This window comes from Amphiprion ocellaris, chromosome 7 (genome assembly GCF_022539595.1).
Source record: "Amphiprion ocellaris isolate individual 3 ecotype Okinawa chromosome 7, ASM2253959v1, whole genome shotgun sequence".
Lineage (NCBI taxonomy): Eukaryota > Metazoa > Chordata > Actinopteri > Pomacentridae > Amphiprion > Amphiprion ocellaris.
Window position 1 is genome coordinate 13,255,454 of NC_072772.1, and position 13,028 is coordinate 13,268,481.

Sequence of the window (13,028 nt, forward strand, 5' to 3'; positions counted from 1 at the left end):
TACTGATAGTGAAGCCTGTTAAAGACCAGGGCACGTATTAAGCTAACATTTTAATGCTTCACACATATCTGTGCATGGCTAATGATTTATTAATAGATTTGATATTAAGTCAAGCAGTCAAGTCAGGCCTCCTAATGCCTCCTTCTATCAATTATACCTTCATCCTGCTTCTCTTCCTGCTTCTTCATCTGTACTCTCACTTTCTTGCTCTCTCTCTCACACACACTACCCTTTCTCCTCCCTCTGCCTCAATAAAGCATGCACAGAGATCTAAACCAACAAGGGGAAAACACAAAAATTACTGCAGCTCTAACTCATTTTACATGCTGCCCAGCTCGGAGCTCAGAGCTCATTACTGCGTCACATAGCGATTCAAAAGAGGGGACACAAGGAACAAGTTCCACCCTGGTGGCTCAGTGGATAACAGTAGTTTCACATCAGCAAGGGGACAGAATCCCTTCATGACATCATCTATATTCACTTTTCTTGTCTCTCCTGTGTATTCTTTTCACATATAAGACTGTCTGATTGATACATATGATGTTTACTGAATGTAAAAGTAACCACAGTGCATCAGCGTGATGATTTTGCGTTGAAAAATAGATGAGTGAACCTCTTCTCTTTGGAGTACTGTTGGAATGAAAAGCAAAGGACATGTCCATAAATCCGCCATAATCCAGTATCTTATCACTGTATTCAGACGTACAGCAATGTAACCACAAATCCCACCCCTCCACACATGCTCAAACCAAGCCCGCACTGTTCTACTGCACTGCTGTGGTCACAACTTATTAAAATTTAAATGATTTCTACTCAGCCAAGCTCGCATTGGGCACCAGTAAACAACATGTTACACAAGTATATAAATATCAAGGGAGGTATTATGAAAGTTTTGTTGCAGTTACAATTATCTGTGCAGGTCTCAACAAAGCAGGACATAAGAGTCTCCACCAGCGTTCAAGGTTGTTCCTGTTAATACGGACAAATAGAAGCTCCATTGTGCTGCTTCAGAAGTGTTTTTTCATTTTTTTGTTATCTTCCAAAATCCACAAAGACACGCTGGTTTGTTTTGTGCCAGCCAGGTGCTAGATTGACACATTTCTCTGAAGTGAAGCACACATTTGTGTTTAAAAGGGATAGTTAAAGAGCCTGACCTGCTGTGTAACCGATGTGGATGTGTGTTATGCTGAGTGATTATAAGGTGCCGTATGAAGCGCATGAAACAAAAACACACACACATACACAGGTGCACGGTGAGAAACCTACACATCCTCACTTGTCATGCTTTCACCTACACTGCAGTGCCAGAGCAGATGGTGTGTGCAACCCTGGGTTCACTTCCTGAAACAAAAAGAAATACAGACACACAAAGAGAGAGAGAGAGGAGGTCTATCTCGTCCCATAGTGTCTCAGAGCATTACTGTCAGCAGAAGACAATACAGCACAGAATGATTAGCGCACACACACTGGTGTCGTCTCTCGTCGTCCCTCTCTGTCTCTTTTCGTTTCCATCTCTCTCCTCTTCCCGCTCCATCTTCTCGCTCATTGTTCCTATACAGCACTGAGCAGAAACTCTAGCCCATCCGCGTCTATTGTCAGAAGTAATTTTCACCATCGTCTGCCTACTGAACATTTAATGACAAATTGACAGGAAGACTGCTCTGGCATATGGTTTGCGACCCTATAGAGGAAGCTGTGTATAGGAGAGTGTGAACAGAAGTGATTTGTGTAGCATATGCATGTGTTAGGGTTGATTTACTGTATATCCTAATCCGCAGAATGAATCAAATTTCACTAACTAAACCCCTAAAGTCACCAAAACGAATTTGTGCAGCTTCAGTCTTGTTCTCATCATTATCAAGGCTTTACATGTATTGACTGTATCAGTATAATGTCAATACTGACTGTAAATATTCCTTATCACTGCCTTACATGTGTGGCGACAAACATATGAGTAATGTTTTAAAATCCTGGCACGCAAGACAACGCCCTCGTGTCACCACTGTGAGTTCAAGGTGGGCGATATGATAATCTGTACTGTGGATGATTGTAATTTGGCATATGATCTGTTTTACAGAGGAATTGTGCAGACTGTCAGTAAATAATTCAATAAATAACAGCACTATATGAACTTTCCTTTTCGACATGAAGCAAACAAAAGTGTGACTGGCTGAGACACATTTAGGACAAGCTCACTGAATACACTGGGCACTTTGTACGTTTGTAACAGAAAGGCTCTGTTTGGGAATATTGTTGAAGGTTATCTGTAAAGTTTGGAGAGGAACTGCTGGAACAACTGGAGGTAAAACCACAAACTGTTAAAAGTTTATCTTTGCAGGGGATTTTTCAGATCTAGTGATTTCTACTTTAACTGATGGCTGTCAGTCAACAGTGCTGGAGGTGGCCAGTAGTACCACTTTGTATGCTGTTCCTTTGAGTGTCAAAAATATGTTTTTCATTTGTCTGTGGCATTTGAGTGAATGTTGCACACAAGAAAATTTCAGTCTCATGTTTAGCATTGTAGGTCAACATCGTGAAAACAGAATGAAAACATGTAGCTCAATACATAAATCTGTCTTTTTTCCATTCTTTTTCTATTATCATTTTAAAACATACACTTAGGCTTTGAGTTGTATTTGGGTACTACTGTACAAACTATGGCATTATTTTCGAAAGCTTTTTAGTGGCGAAAACATTTGCACAGCGCTGCAATCTCTGCTGTCCATCAAATCGTGGAAAATCATGAGCACTGCCAGAGTTCTTGTTTCAACTTTCAACATCTTACTAACAACAATGCTGTGTACAACAATGTTTTGCACAAGAATATACGGCCGGAAGTCATTTGAAGTGGCTGTAATTACAGGCACCACAGTACTGTCAGAGCCATTTCCAGCTTCGTCTATTTTCAAGGCAGATCGATCAATACTCAATGACACCCTGTCAGAAGGTGTCATGAGATGCCACTTAAAACACGAGCCTGTCCGTCACTGAGTTCACAAATCTTAACTTGAGCTTCTAGAGACAAATCAGTATGCTTAAACAACACTGGCAGAAGGTTATCAATGAAGATGCAAATTACAGAATGTTCATTACTTGTTCATTCACAACTTTCAGACATGTTTTCTGTGCTCCTTTTGTTTTTTTGTTTTTTTTTAAGCTCTGTGAAGTGGCAGGTCAGACCTCTGGATGCCTCTAACTCTTCGACACTGAGTCAAGCTGTGGTTGAGAGGACAATTTCCATTTAATTCAGTGTCACCTGCAGGTAGCTTGGCATGTTTGTTGGCCGCCCTCATCATTTTGACCCGTGGTCTCCAACACAGTTACATGGCACTGCGCCACATGCTGTACACTGCTCATCCTGCTCCCATTACTAGTCACGCAGTATCATAACCCACTTACATTACACATTGTCTAGACTACTTCAGAGTCTAGACAGCTTGTAATGCAAGTCCAGTCTTGAACAATCTCATAATAGTCCTCTCCAGAGTGTCCAAGATAAAATTTATAATAGACTACTTAATAAATTCAAAAGTTAAAAAGGTCCCACAGGCTTATTTCACTCAGGTGCATGTTCAGTCATTATAGAAGGCCTGTTAGATATATTCTGCTGATATTCAGTTTGTCACTGGGTTCTCTACAACTCTAGTCAACAGTTAAGGAGTCAAGAACACTTAAACTCCATTTATGGCACAAAGCACATGCAGCAGTCAAGTAGAAATACTAAAAACTACTTCACTGTTTCAAATCTTTCATCCAGGTTAAAAACCAAAACCAGCCGAAAAGGCGAGAAAAAAGTAATTCTGGCATTTTTTGACAGTGAATGAAAATTTTATTTGCCTTCAAATCTCACAAAGTATTTCAATGCCCTTTTTTTTCCTGAGTTCATGACATGAGATACATTTTACCATTTGCAGACTTTAGATTTGGCATCATGCGCCACACTTGGAAATCCTATTACAAACCCTTAAAATGTACCTACTGGAGCAGAAACTGCTGCCAGAGTGAGGTCTGATAGAGTCTGCTTTAACACTGAAAGGAGTTCTTTAAAGGGCTTTAACAAATAGAATATTAACTCCGTCACAAATAGTTAGCGCTACCTTCGGCCTGCAATCTGTCACTATCTCATCTCTGCACACACGCACAAACCCTGAGTCTTCACAGACACTCTGACACACACTCGCTCCAGTCTGATTTCACGGTGATCCGCAGAGCTCGGAAAGAGAGTAATGGCACCATATTTTACGTAAGATTCCCAGCTCGAGGCTGTGAGAGTCAAACACACAAGTCAGCTGAGCAACAGCACTGCTGAGGTCAAATCCAACTCAGACACTCTGCCCACACTGCAGAGCTGTCTCACCAAACCACACAGAGAGGCAGAGAGAAGAGAGAGAGAGGTGGAAAGGGAGTTTAGGTGTGTGGGAGAGAAGCAGAAGAGTGGTCTTCCATTCATGGCATCTGAGAACATTAGAACTTGAGTATTCGTGAGGAAGACAGATTCATATGGGGCATTAATTAAGTATAGATGAGGAGAAAGGCAGAACAGACAACGACCCCGTCAGTAAACTCTGCCCACTCAGCGGACAGCATTTGTTCAGAAATCCTGCCAGGTTTTTCTTGTGACATCCAGTTTGAATGAGCAGCTACTGTATGATTTACTGATCGGTCTGGAGGCTGCGGATCGGATTTGAAATGTGTAGCGCAAGCTCACGGACAACAGAGAACAGACTTGGCAGAAGGCGCTTCAGATGGTGCTGGCAAGCATGGCTCTATGAAATGACACAATATGATTCCAACAAAAGGCACATGAGCAGAGATTTTAGGGCAGAGAGGGAGCAGGAGGTGGGTGTAGCTAGATTTCTGCGAGTCAGGAGATTATCGGGAAGATTAAAAATCTGTTTTTGTATTTAAAAGAGTTCAAAAAATCCATTAGTTCAAACGTAAACATAGCCAGAGAAGGTTGAAAGTTATCAGGATCTTAATTAATATTCACCACATAATAGCATTTTGTATTTAATGCAAACAATATTGATTTGCTGGCAAAGCATTACATTAGCTAAAGCTCTTCACACATGCAAACCAAAAACTTACAGAAGTAATTTTGGATTTTAAAAAAAGTTTCCCAAAAGATAATATCTAATATCCCTCTAAGAGTCCACTAAAACTGATCAGTAGGTGACTGAGTTATTGCAAAAGCACCAGTAAAATGATTTTCTTGTAGGTAGTGTCCATATTTGAAGCCTTTATGTGTAGTTTGCTCTTGAAACTTTTCACCTCCAAAGAAAACACAGGAATAAAGTTGCATGCAAAGTATCTAACGTGTGAATGTGAACAACTTGGATCTCGAAAACTGAGAAGAACTCGCCCAGCCTCCCCACTTTTAATGCACCACATGACACTCAGGGTTACACTATCACGGTGCAGGGATAATGTCTCCAGTCTGGGATCGGGAGACATATTAATAGGGAGTAATTGGGGGATTTCACTAATATGGCCTCGCTGGTGGGACCCGGCCCCCTTATGGCTATGGGGTGGCGGGGGTGGACCATCATCCATGTTGCTGTGGCTGGGGGGTCCCCGGGACCTGGGGGCTGTGGTCGGGGGGGGTTCTCCTGCGTGCCCGACGGGTCCGGGCAGGTGCGATGGCTCTTGGTGGGCTGCGGGGGCTGGATTGGCCGTCTTGGTGGGCGCTGTGGCTGTGCTGCGGGCTGGTGGCATGTGGTGGCTCTGTCCCGGTGGGTTGTCAGGGCGCATTGCGGGGGGTGGGGGCCCTGGGAGTACTGCGCTCGCCTGGGGCCTGGTGCGGGGGGTATGCGGGGTGCCTCCCTGTCGGCGTCGCCGGGCCCCACCACACTGTCCATTTTTACTCTCTGGACTCGCATCGGGTCCCGGCTCCGATTTCCTCTGGCCGGCTCCCGGTGGTGGCCTGCCTTGTGATGGGCTGGTTGCCGCCCCTTCGGTGGGCCGCTCGGCTCCTGTGTCTGGCTTCCTGGCTGTGTGGGGCCGTTGGCCCCCTCGGGGGAGGGAGAGGGGATGGGGGTGGGCGGGTCGGGTGGTGGGGTGGGGGGTTCGGTGGGGGCTGGGGTGGGCGGGGTTGGGGTTTGGGTGGCGGGTGGGTCCTCGTGCCCCGGGCCGCCTGGGTCGGTCTGGGCGCGCTGGGGGTGTCGGTAGCTGCTCCCTCTTGTTCTCTGGGTCCTCGTCGTTCACGGTGGCCCCGGTGGCTCTCTGGGGGTGCCACCCTGTGGCTCCTACTGCCTGGGGGGGGAGGTGCCCTGTTGGCTTGGCCCTGCCTTGCCGTGATTGCTGTTCTGGGCTTCGGGGTTCTTCACACTTGCATGTTTGATCAGGTCTCGCCAGCTACTGCCGAGTCCCATTTCAGCAAATGATGGGTCCCGCCAGAATGTGCTGAGAATCTCTCCAGTCTCTACCCTAAACTCATTCTCTCTCGCACTAGCATCCTCTTCTGGCCTATTCTATTCTATTCTATACTATCAAGACACACACAATTATGGTGCTCAGTACCGTTTGTTCATTTATTATTGAATCTCTTTTTCTTTTGTGTTGGTTTGGTTTTCTTTTCTTTTTTCAAATTTTTATTTTTTTTTTCTATTGATGGACAGTTAGTAGTTGGGCATAACACACCACCTTACAATCTTTAATTGCAATAGCAACGCCTGTTATTTTCTATCCCTGTTCATCCTGTTCGTCCTGTTCGTCCTGTCCAGTCTTTGTTTCCCCCACACATCACTGAGGTGTAGCACTGCCCTCCCTGGCTTATAATAGGGAATTCTAATAAAGAAGGTCTGCTTAGCTTTCAGGGAGGGCCGGTGATGGTCACACACATGCACTAAATATTAAAATATTTGGTTGCAAGACTAAAATATGCATCAATCTCATATAATGTTGACTCCCCTTTTGTGGAGTTAAACAATGAGAACAAATGCAGACAAAAAAAAGAAAAAAAAAAAAAAAAAAAAAAAAAAGAAAACTGAGAAGAATGATAAAAGAATAATGATGTAGCAGATGAGAAGGGTTGGATCAGAGAACATGAGTAGCGCAGCAGCACATATAAAACTGGATGAAAAAAACCCCACAATAAACCGAACAAACTGCTTTTCCAATTAACTCCCCACTCCTCACACTAAACCCAGAACATTTTGCGCACACACTCCTCACTCGGACACACACACCTGTACTTCATGCCCGTGTGCTTCCCCGTGGACTCCTTCAGTGAGATGTGTCGCGGAGTGAAGGAGCCGAAGCTGCGCGCAATGATGGCCACGGTGCGGAACTTGGCCCGGGCTTGGTTGACCACGTTGGGGCTGGTGGCGCTCTGCTTGCTGTGGTCTCCATTCCCTCTCTTCAGGTTGTGGTCCGTACAGGCGATGGACACCTGCATGGCTCAGCTTTAGTTTGTGGAGCAGAGGAGAAGAAAACTACAGATGCCACACAAGAAGTGGAAACAGGAAAGTCTCAAACTGCCTTATTCTTTTCCTCTCTTGATTCTCGTCCTCTTCTGCTCAGGGTCTGTGTTGAGGTTTTCCCGTTTCTTCTGAAGTGCTTTTTTTTTCTCTCCTTGTAAATGGATTAAGTCTTCAGCCGCTGTGTCTCCATGTGCACCACTTTGTTCCGTGCAGCAAAATAAACCTGCAAAACCTCTTTCTTCCTTTTCTGTGCTCACACCAAGCATTCCATTTTAAGTATTTCCTCGCAGAAGAGAGGCAGCAGAACAGAAGAGGTCAATCATCAAAAGCCTCCAAGAACAAAGACTCCTCAGCTCATTGAGGGATCCCCAATTTATTCCCCCAACTGTTTCTTCCTTCTTCTTCCTCTCTCTCTTTGCCTCTGATGCGGAGCTTTTTTCCCCCCTAAATGAGTTTCAGCTGCAGAATGACAATCAGAGGAGGTGGAGAGAGAGAGAGAGTGCAGAGAGATGGAAAGAGGAACCGGAAAGAGACGGAGATGCGACCCAGGCGCTGCGCTCTCCCCGGTCTGACTGTGTGAGAGAGAGAGAGAGCGATCCGTAGCCTCTAAGGGAGAGGGAGAGATGGGGGAGAGGAGGGTGAGGGAGGAGGGGACAGGGTCAGAGAACGGATAAGGAGACAGTGCACAGAGCGAGGAGGAGGAAACAAAAGGGGGGAGTCACTCTGAGGTCCTGGCACGGTGCGCAATCCCACTGGTGCCATCAGCACTTTTTCCAGTCTTGTCACTTCTCCTGCCTCCTCCGGAGTCTCCTCAGCGCTCCCTGGGTCCCGCCTGCCGATCTTAATGTGTGTCACTAATGTGCTTGTGCCCCAGTTTCCTCCCCTCTTTCTCTGACTCCCCCTCTTTCTCTCACGGTATTTATTCTCTATCCGATCTTTCCTGACGCTCTTCTCTCGCTTTTGCCTTCTTCTTCCTGTTGTTTCTCTCAGCAGGGCAGCTCCAACACCGACAGCGCACCTTCAGGGAACTGAGGGATGTAATGCAGCTCACAGTTCCCTCCCTCTCTCTCTCCCTCTCTCTCTCCCTCTCTCTCTCTCTCTCTCTCACTCCCACTCACTCTCTGACTCTCTTCAGCTCGACCTGTCTCCATCTCAGTTTCTCACCTGTCACACGTCTTTGAAGGCTCCTTCCTCTCTTTCCTCACCTGTAATGTCCATACAACAAAGCCCGATGTCCTTTATTCCCACTGCACTCCACACAGCAGCCTCTCTGTAGTATTATTTTTTTTCTGTGCTCTTTCTGTCTTTTATCTTTTTTTCTGAACTAAACGCAGCAATAATTGTAACAGCAGCAGTGATAGCTGGCTGTATGTCCTGCTACTATGACTGGACTGAACTTTAACAACTGACCAATAGTAGAGTATAATTTGCACCGACAGAAAATAAATAAATAACGGTGTCTTAAAATAAAGTAATTTTCCCTAGTTAAATACATTTTCATCCTTTATTTTGAAAAAAAAGTTTTTTGTTTGTCTTTTAGTGTTGAATTAAAGATATTTCATGTGCAAAAACAATGAAATTACTTATAAATATGATGAAATCACATTAAACATTTTTTGTTATGAAAATTACTGTAATTATACAAATTATCTCCCATTTTACAAACAAACCAATGCAAAATTACACAAACAAAACTTTATTGTCTGGTGATTGTCATTACTTTGATGAAATTTTAGAGTTAGACTGAAGTATTCAAGAATATTCTGGTTGAATATAACAATTTCATCTACTAAATAAAATTAACATCTTTGTGTGATTACAATAAACCTATGAATGTAGTTTGACTCTTTATGTGAAAACATAATTTTTTTAATTCAAAAATATAAATTTCATAGTTATTTACAGCTATATATGTTTTAATGTTATTTCATATAAAACATTTAAATTCACAGTTTAGTTTTGTAATTGTATTGATATTATCATGTTTCACAAATATGGAGAGAAAAAAACCGTGTGCAGTAAAAAAAGGAAAAATTCAGTTGTTTTACAGATTTTCTTTTTACAGTGTACTGTATGTCCAAGTCAGAAACAAGTATTTGCTGACGTAAAGTAATCATTTTCCCCCAAATCCCCGAACACACTGTACATACAACCCCCATAGGCAGCTACAAATCAAAGCGAAGGAGAGGAGGATGGATGGATGCACTGGGGGAGGTGTGGGGAGACTGGAATCAGGAGAAAGTCTAAAAACAGCCGGCTGAGGCGTAACAGAGCTGAGAAAAGAGGGAATTAATGCATCTGTGTGTGTTTGATTACTGTACATCGAAGTGTGTGTGCTGGTATGTCAGTGGCTACGTGTGTGTGTGTGTGTGTGTGTGTGTGTGTGTGTGTAGTGTGTGTAGTGTGTTTGTAGAGTAAGGTGATAATGTTGTGTGCTTTCCAGTATTTCTATAAGGGGTGTCAAGCAGAGGTAAATGGAGCGTTTTGCTGCAGGGTTTCTCGACACTTTTATTTTTCTGTTTGTGTGTCTGTGAACACACACACACACACACACACACACACACACACACACACACACACAAACTGTACGAGCATACGCTGTGTAAAAGGCCATATCAGTATGTGGACTCTACAAATGTATAGAAAAAATTAAATACAGTATTTCTTATTATAATACTACACCTACAGATTTGGTTTGTTTGTGTGGTTCACTTCATTCCCAGCAGATGCTTTTACTGTAACAGCTGACAGACATAAACCTTTGATGTTAACACTTGCAAAAAGACGTTTCCAAAAGCAATCTGCAAACAGAAGGATGTGACTGTAAATGCCATGGAAATGTCATGCTAAGCCTATTGTTATCAGCCTGATTCATCTTTCAACACCAGCATGTAAACTGGAGGAGGGAGGCACAGAGCCAAGGACAAGGAATTAGCTGTACAGCATACTGCCATAATGGAAAACAAAAAACCCAAACACATGATCTCTTCAGCCCTTTACACAGCCTGATTATAAGGAGCCACATTAACTGTCAGAACAGTAAAATGAGTGCCCAACATCTCTTAAAGTGCTGTTTCAACAGCTATGTTTCATTGCAGTTACCAACACAATACGTTATACAATACCTTACCTTGAAGAACATGCTCTGATACAGAACCCATTCTCACCATTTCTATATTGACAGTCAGCTGGTCTGCCGTGAAAAAATCTCAACAGCTAAAAGATGGACTGGCTAGAGGATTCATTTTAACAAGCTCTTTCTGAGGTTGACATAATGGTTTGGAGCAAATTCAACTATTCGTTTGATTTCTCTAAAATTGGTGCACACATTCAACTTTGATGATGCTTTAGCTGTTTAACCTGCAGCCGCCATCAATTCAAAGTTTTAACTCGTGTAAAACCAATGACTTTTCCATCAGAATTGCTATTATGTATTAAATGCCAGGTGGTAAATGTTAAATCCCCCTCTGGTGGCAATCAAGCTTTTCACCTCATTACCATATCCATAAGGTGTTTTTTATATGCCATGGCTGAGAAGTTTCACCTTCAAATTGCAGTGAATCAATGTTGATCTCAAAAACACAGATTCAGGCTTCCAAGGTTCCAAAACAAACAGGAAGTTTTTACTGTATCATTATTGTTCTTAAGAACTGGTTTCTGCTTCGAACATGTACAGCACTCCAGTATTAGAACTGACAGTGTCTGAGTCAAAAATGAGATGGTGTGCCTGAGCTGCAGTGCACATTGTAGAGAAAGCAATAATGAAGAGTGACATCTAAGCCATTTTAAGGCAAGAAGAGGTTATTTTCAGGAAAAAAATCCCAACTATGTAACTTCAGTATGCAGGGATTAGTTTCTCGGGTTTAAATCAATGACAGTAAAGGGATTTTTAACATTCTCTAAACTAAGATGGTGAAGATGGTGCATGTTGCCGCTGTCATTGCAGTCACAGCATTTAGTTCAAAGCACCGCTGTGCCTGCCTCCTTGCAGAGCTGCTATCATGGTTGAAAACTGTATTTTCCGTCTGGTCCTTTTCTCAGGGGCAGAACAATGACCAGCACAAACAAACTCTCCAACAGATCAGTATTTTCTTGACCATTAATTTTGGGCAGAAACTAAGAACAAATATCCCAGAACCACGCTACACCTGTTTCTCGTGAAATGTTACTGCTTGGGGGTTTAGTGAAAACAGAAAATTAAAGTTTTTCATGGCGTACGATGGGCCTTTTGGGGGATTTGGGACTATATACAACAATAAGCATAACTGGTCCACATACAATAAGGGCAATGAGTCTACGCTACCTCACTTGACAGAAATGAATGGATATGTTGTTTTTTCTGACTGTTTAATGAACAAAAATGTCTTCTATGCTTGATTAATGAAACCACAATAAACAAAATTGGTTAAAAAGAACATAATTTCCTTTTCTGTATTCAACTCTTATCGTTTTGCCACTGGTGATTTTTATTTGGCAGTGCCTCAAACAGACTTCTCTGGAGGGCTCTTAAAAGCACTTTGTGGTATATACACACAAAAAAATCCCCAATGCAAGAAACCACATGAAAATAAATGCATAGTGCAACTTTTTCCTGTCATCTACAACTGCTTTATAATGTGTGAAAAGCTTCAGTTCTTTAAATTCTTGCAGCAATCTGAAGGCAGCAGGACAGATGTGTTGATAAATCTGTGTGATTACAGAAGAGCTACATTACGTGCAACTCTCCATCGTGTTTATCTTTAATAAATCATGTGCAAATGGCAGCAGACTGCAACAAAATACAGCCGTTCAATACTAAACATCAGGCTGGTCTGTCAGGACTCGATACATTGCTCTTTACAGTATGTGAGAGATGTCGGATTTTGACTGCCATTGTCTCCTCAGTTTATTTCTACCAGCATTGCAGAAGCTGAATAAAATCCAACACCATGTCCGCGTGGCTGAAGATTTTAGGTGTTGCGTGTTCAGGTCACGCTGCTCTGCACAGATCTAACAAATATAATTTCCTGGAGAAGGTCTTTCCATTTATTTAACTACTGCTATCATGCTTTCCCTTGTTTGTCACAGCTGCTTCAGAGCAATGACAATGTGACTGGCTAAGAGTGAATATTATCAGCTGTTTTTGGCCAGTGCATATGTTGTCTGATATGCACTGATATGAGCACTTTTTTCTAAAATGTAATGCACAAAAAGATCCTTGGGGTAATTTAATAGCACTAAGAAGAAACTGTATCTATAGTACTTCATAAAATAGGATTTACAGGGTGCTTTACAAAACATTATAATTCACAAGGCCTTAGAAAGTGACAATAAAACATTAGTAAAAACAGTGAAACACTAAAAACGGCAGTCACAAAACTTTAGAAAAAGGATAAAATGTTATACAAAAGCCTGTCTGTACAGGCGAGTGTTCAAAAGCTGTTGGAACTAAGGTACTGAATGAGTCGTTTTTAAATGTAAGGGAGAGCTTGTTGTAGAGTGAAAGCATGGTTCCTCTTTGTTTTAAGCCTGGATCAAGGGACTTTTAACAGTAATTGATTCTCAGATCTGGGGAGGATAAGGTTAAAAAGTAATCAAGAAAATCTGAAATTGAATTTTGTGCTGAAT

General features: G+C 42.6%; 1 protein-coding gene across 3 annotated transcripts in view; it reads right to left on the reverse strand.

The window, feature by feature from the left end:
- kcnab1a (potassium voltage-gated channel subfamily A regulatory beta subunit 1a) overlaps window positions 1-13,028 on the reverse strand; it is a 132,579-nt gene that overhangs the window by 71,274 nt on the left and 48,277 nt on the right. The window contains exon 1 of one of the 3 annotated variants that reach the window (XM_023299566.3): window positions 7,188-8,438. The exons of the other annotated variants lie outside the window; for them this stretch is intronic. Within the exon in view, the coding sequence (XP_023155334.1) occupies window positions 7,188-7,396 (209 nt within the window). The 5' untranslated portion in view covers window positions 7,397-8,438. Of the gene's footprint in view, window positions 1-7,187; window positions 8,439-13,028 lie in introns of those variants that run through there. 3 annotated transcript variants of the gene reach the window in all.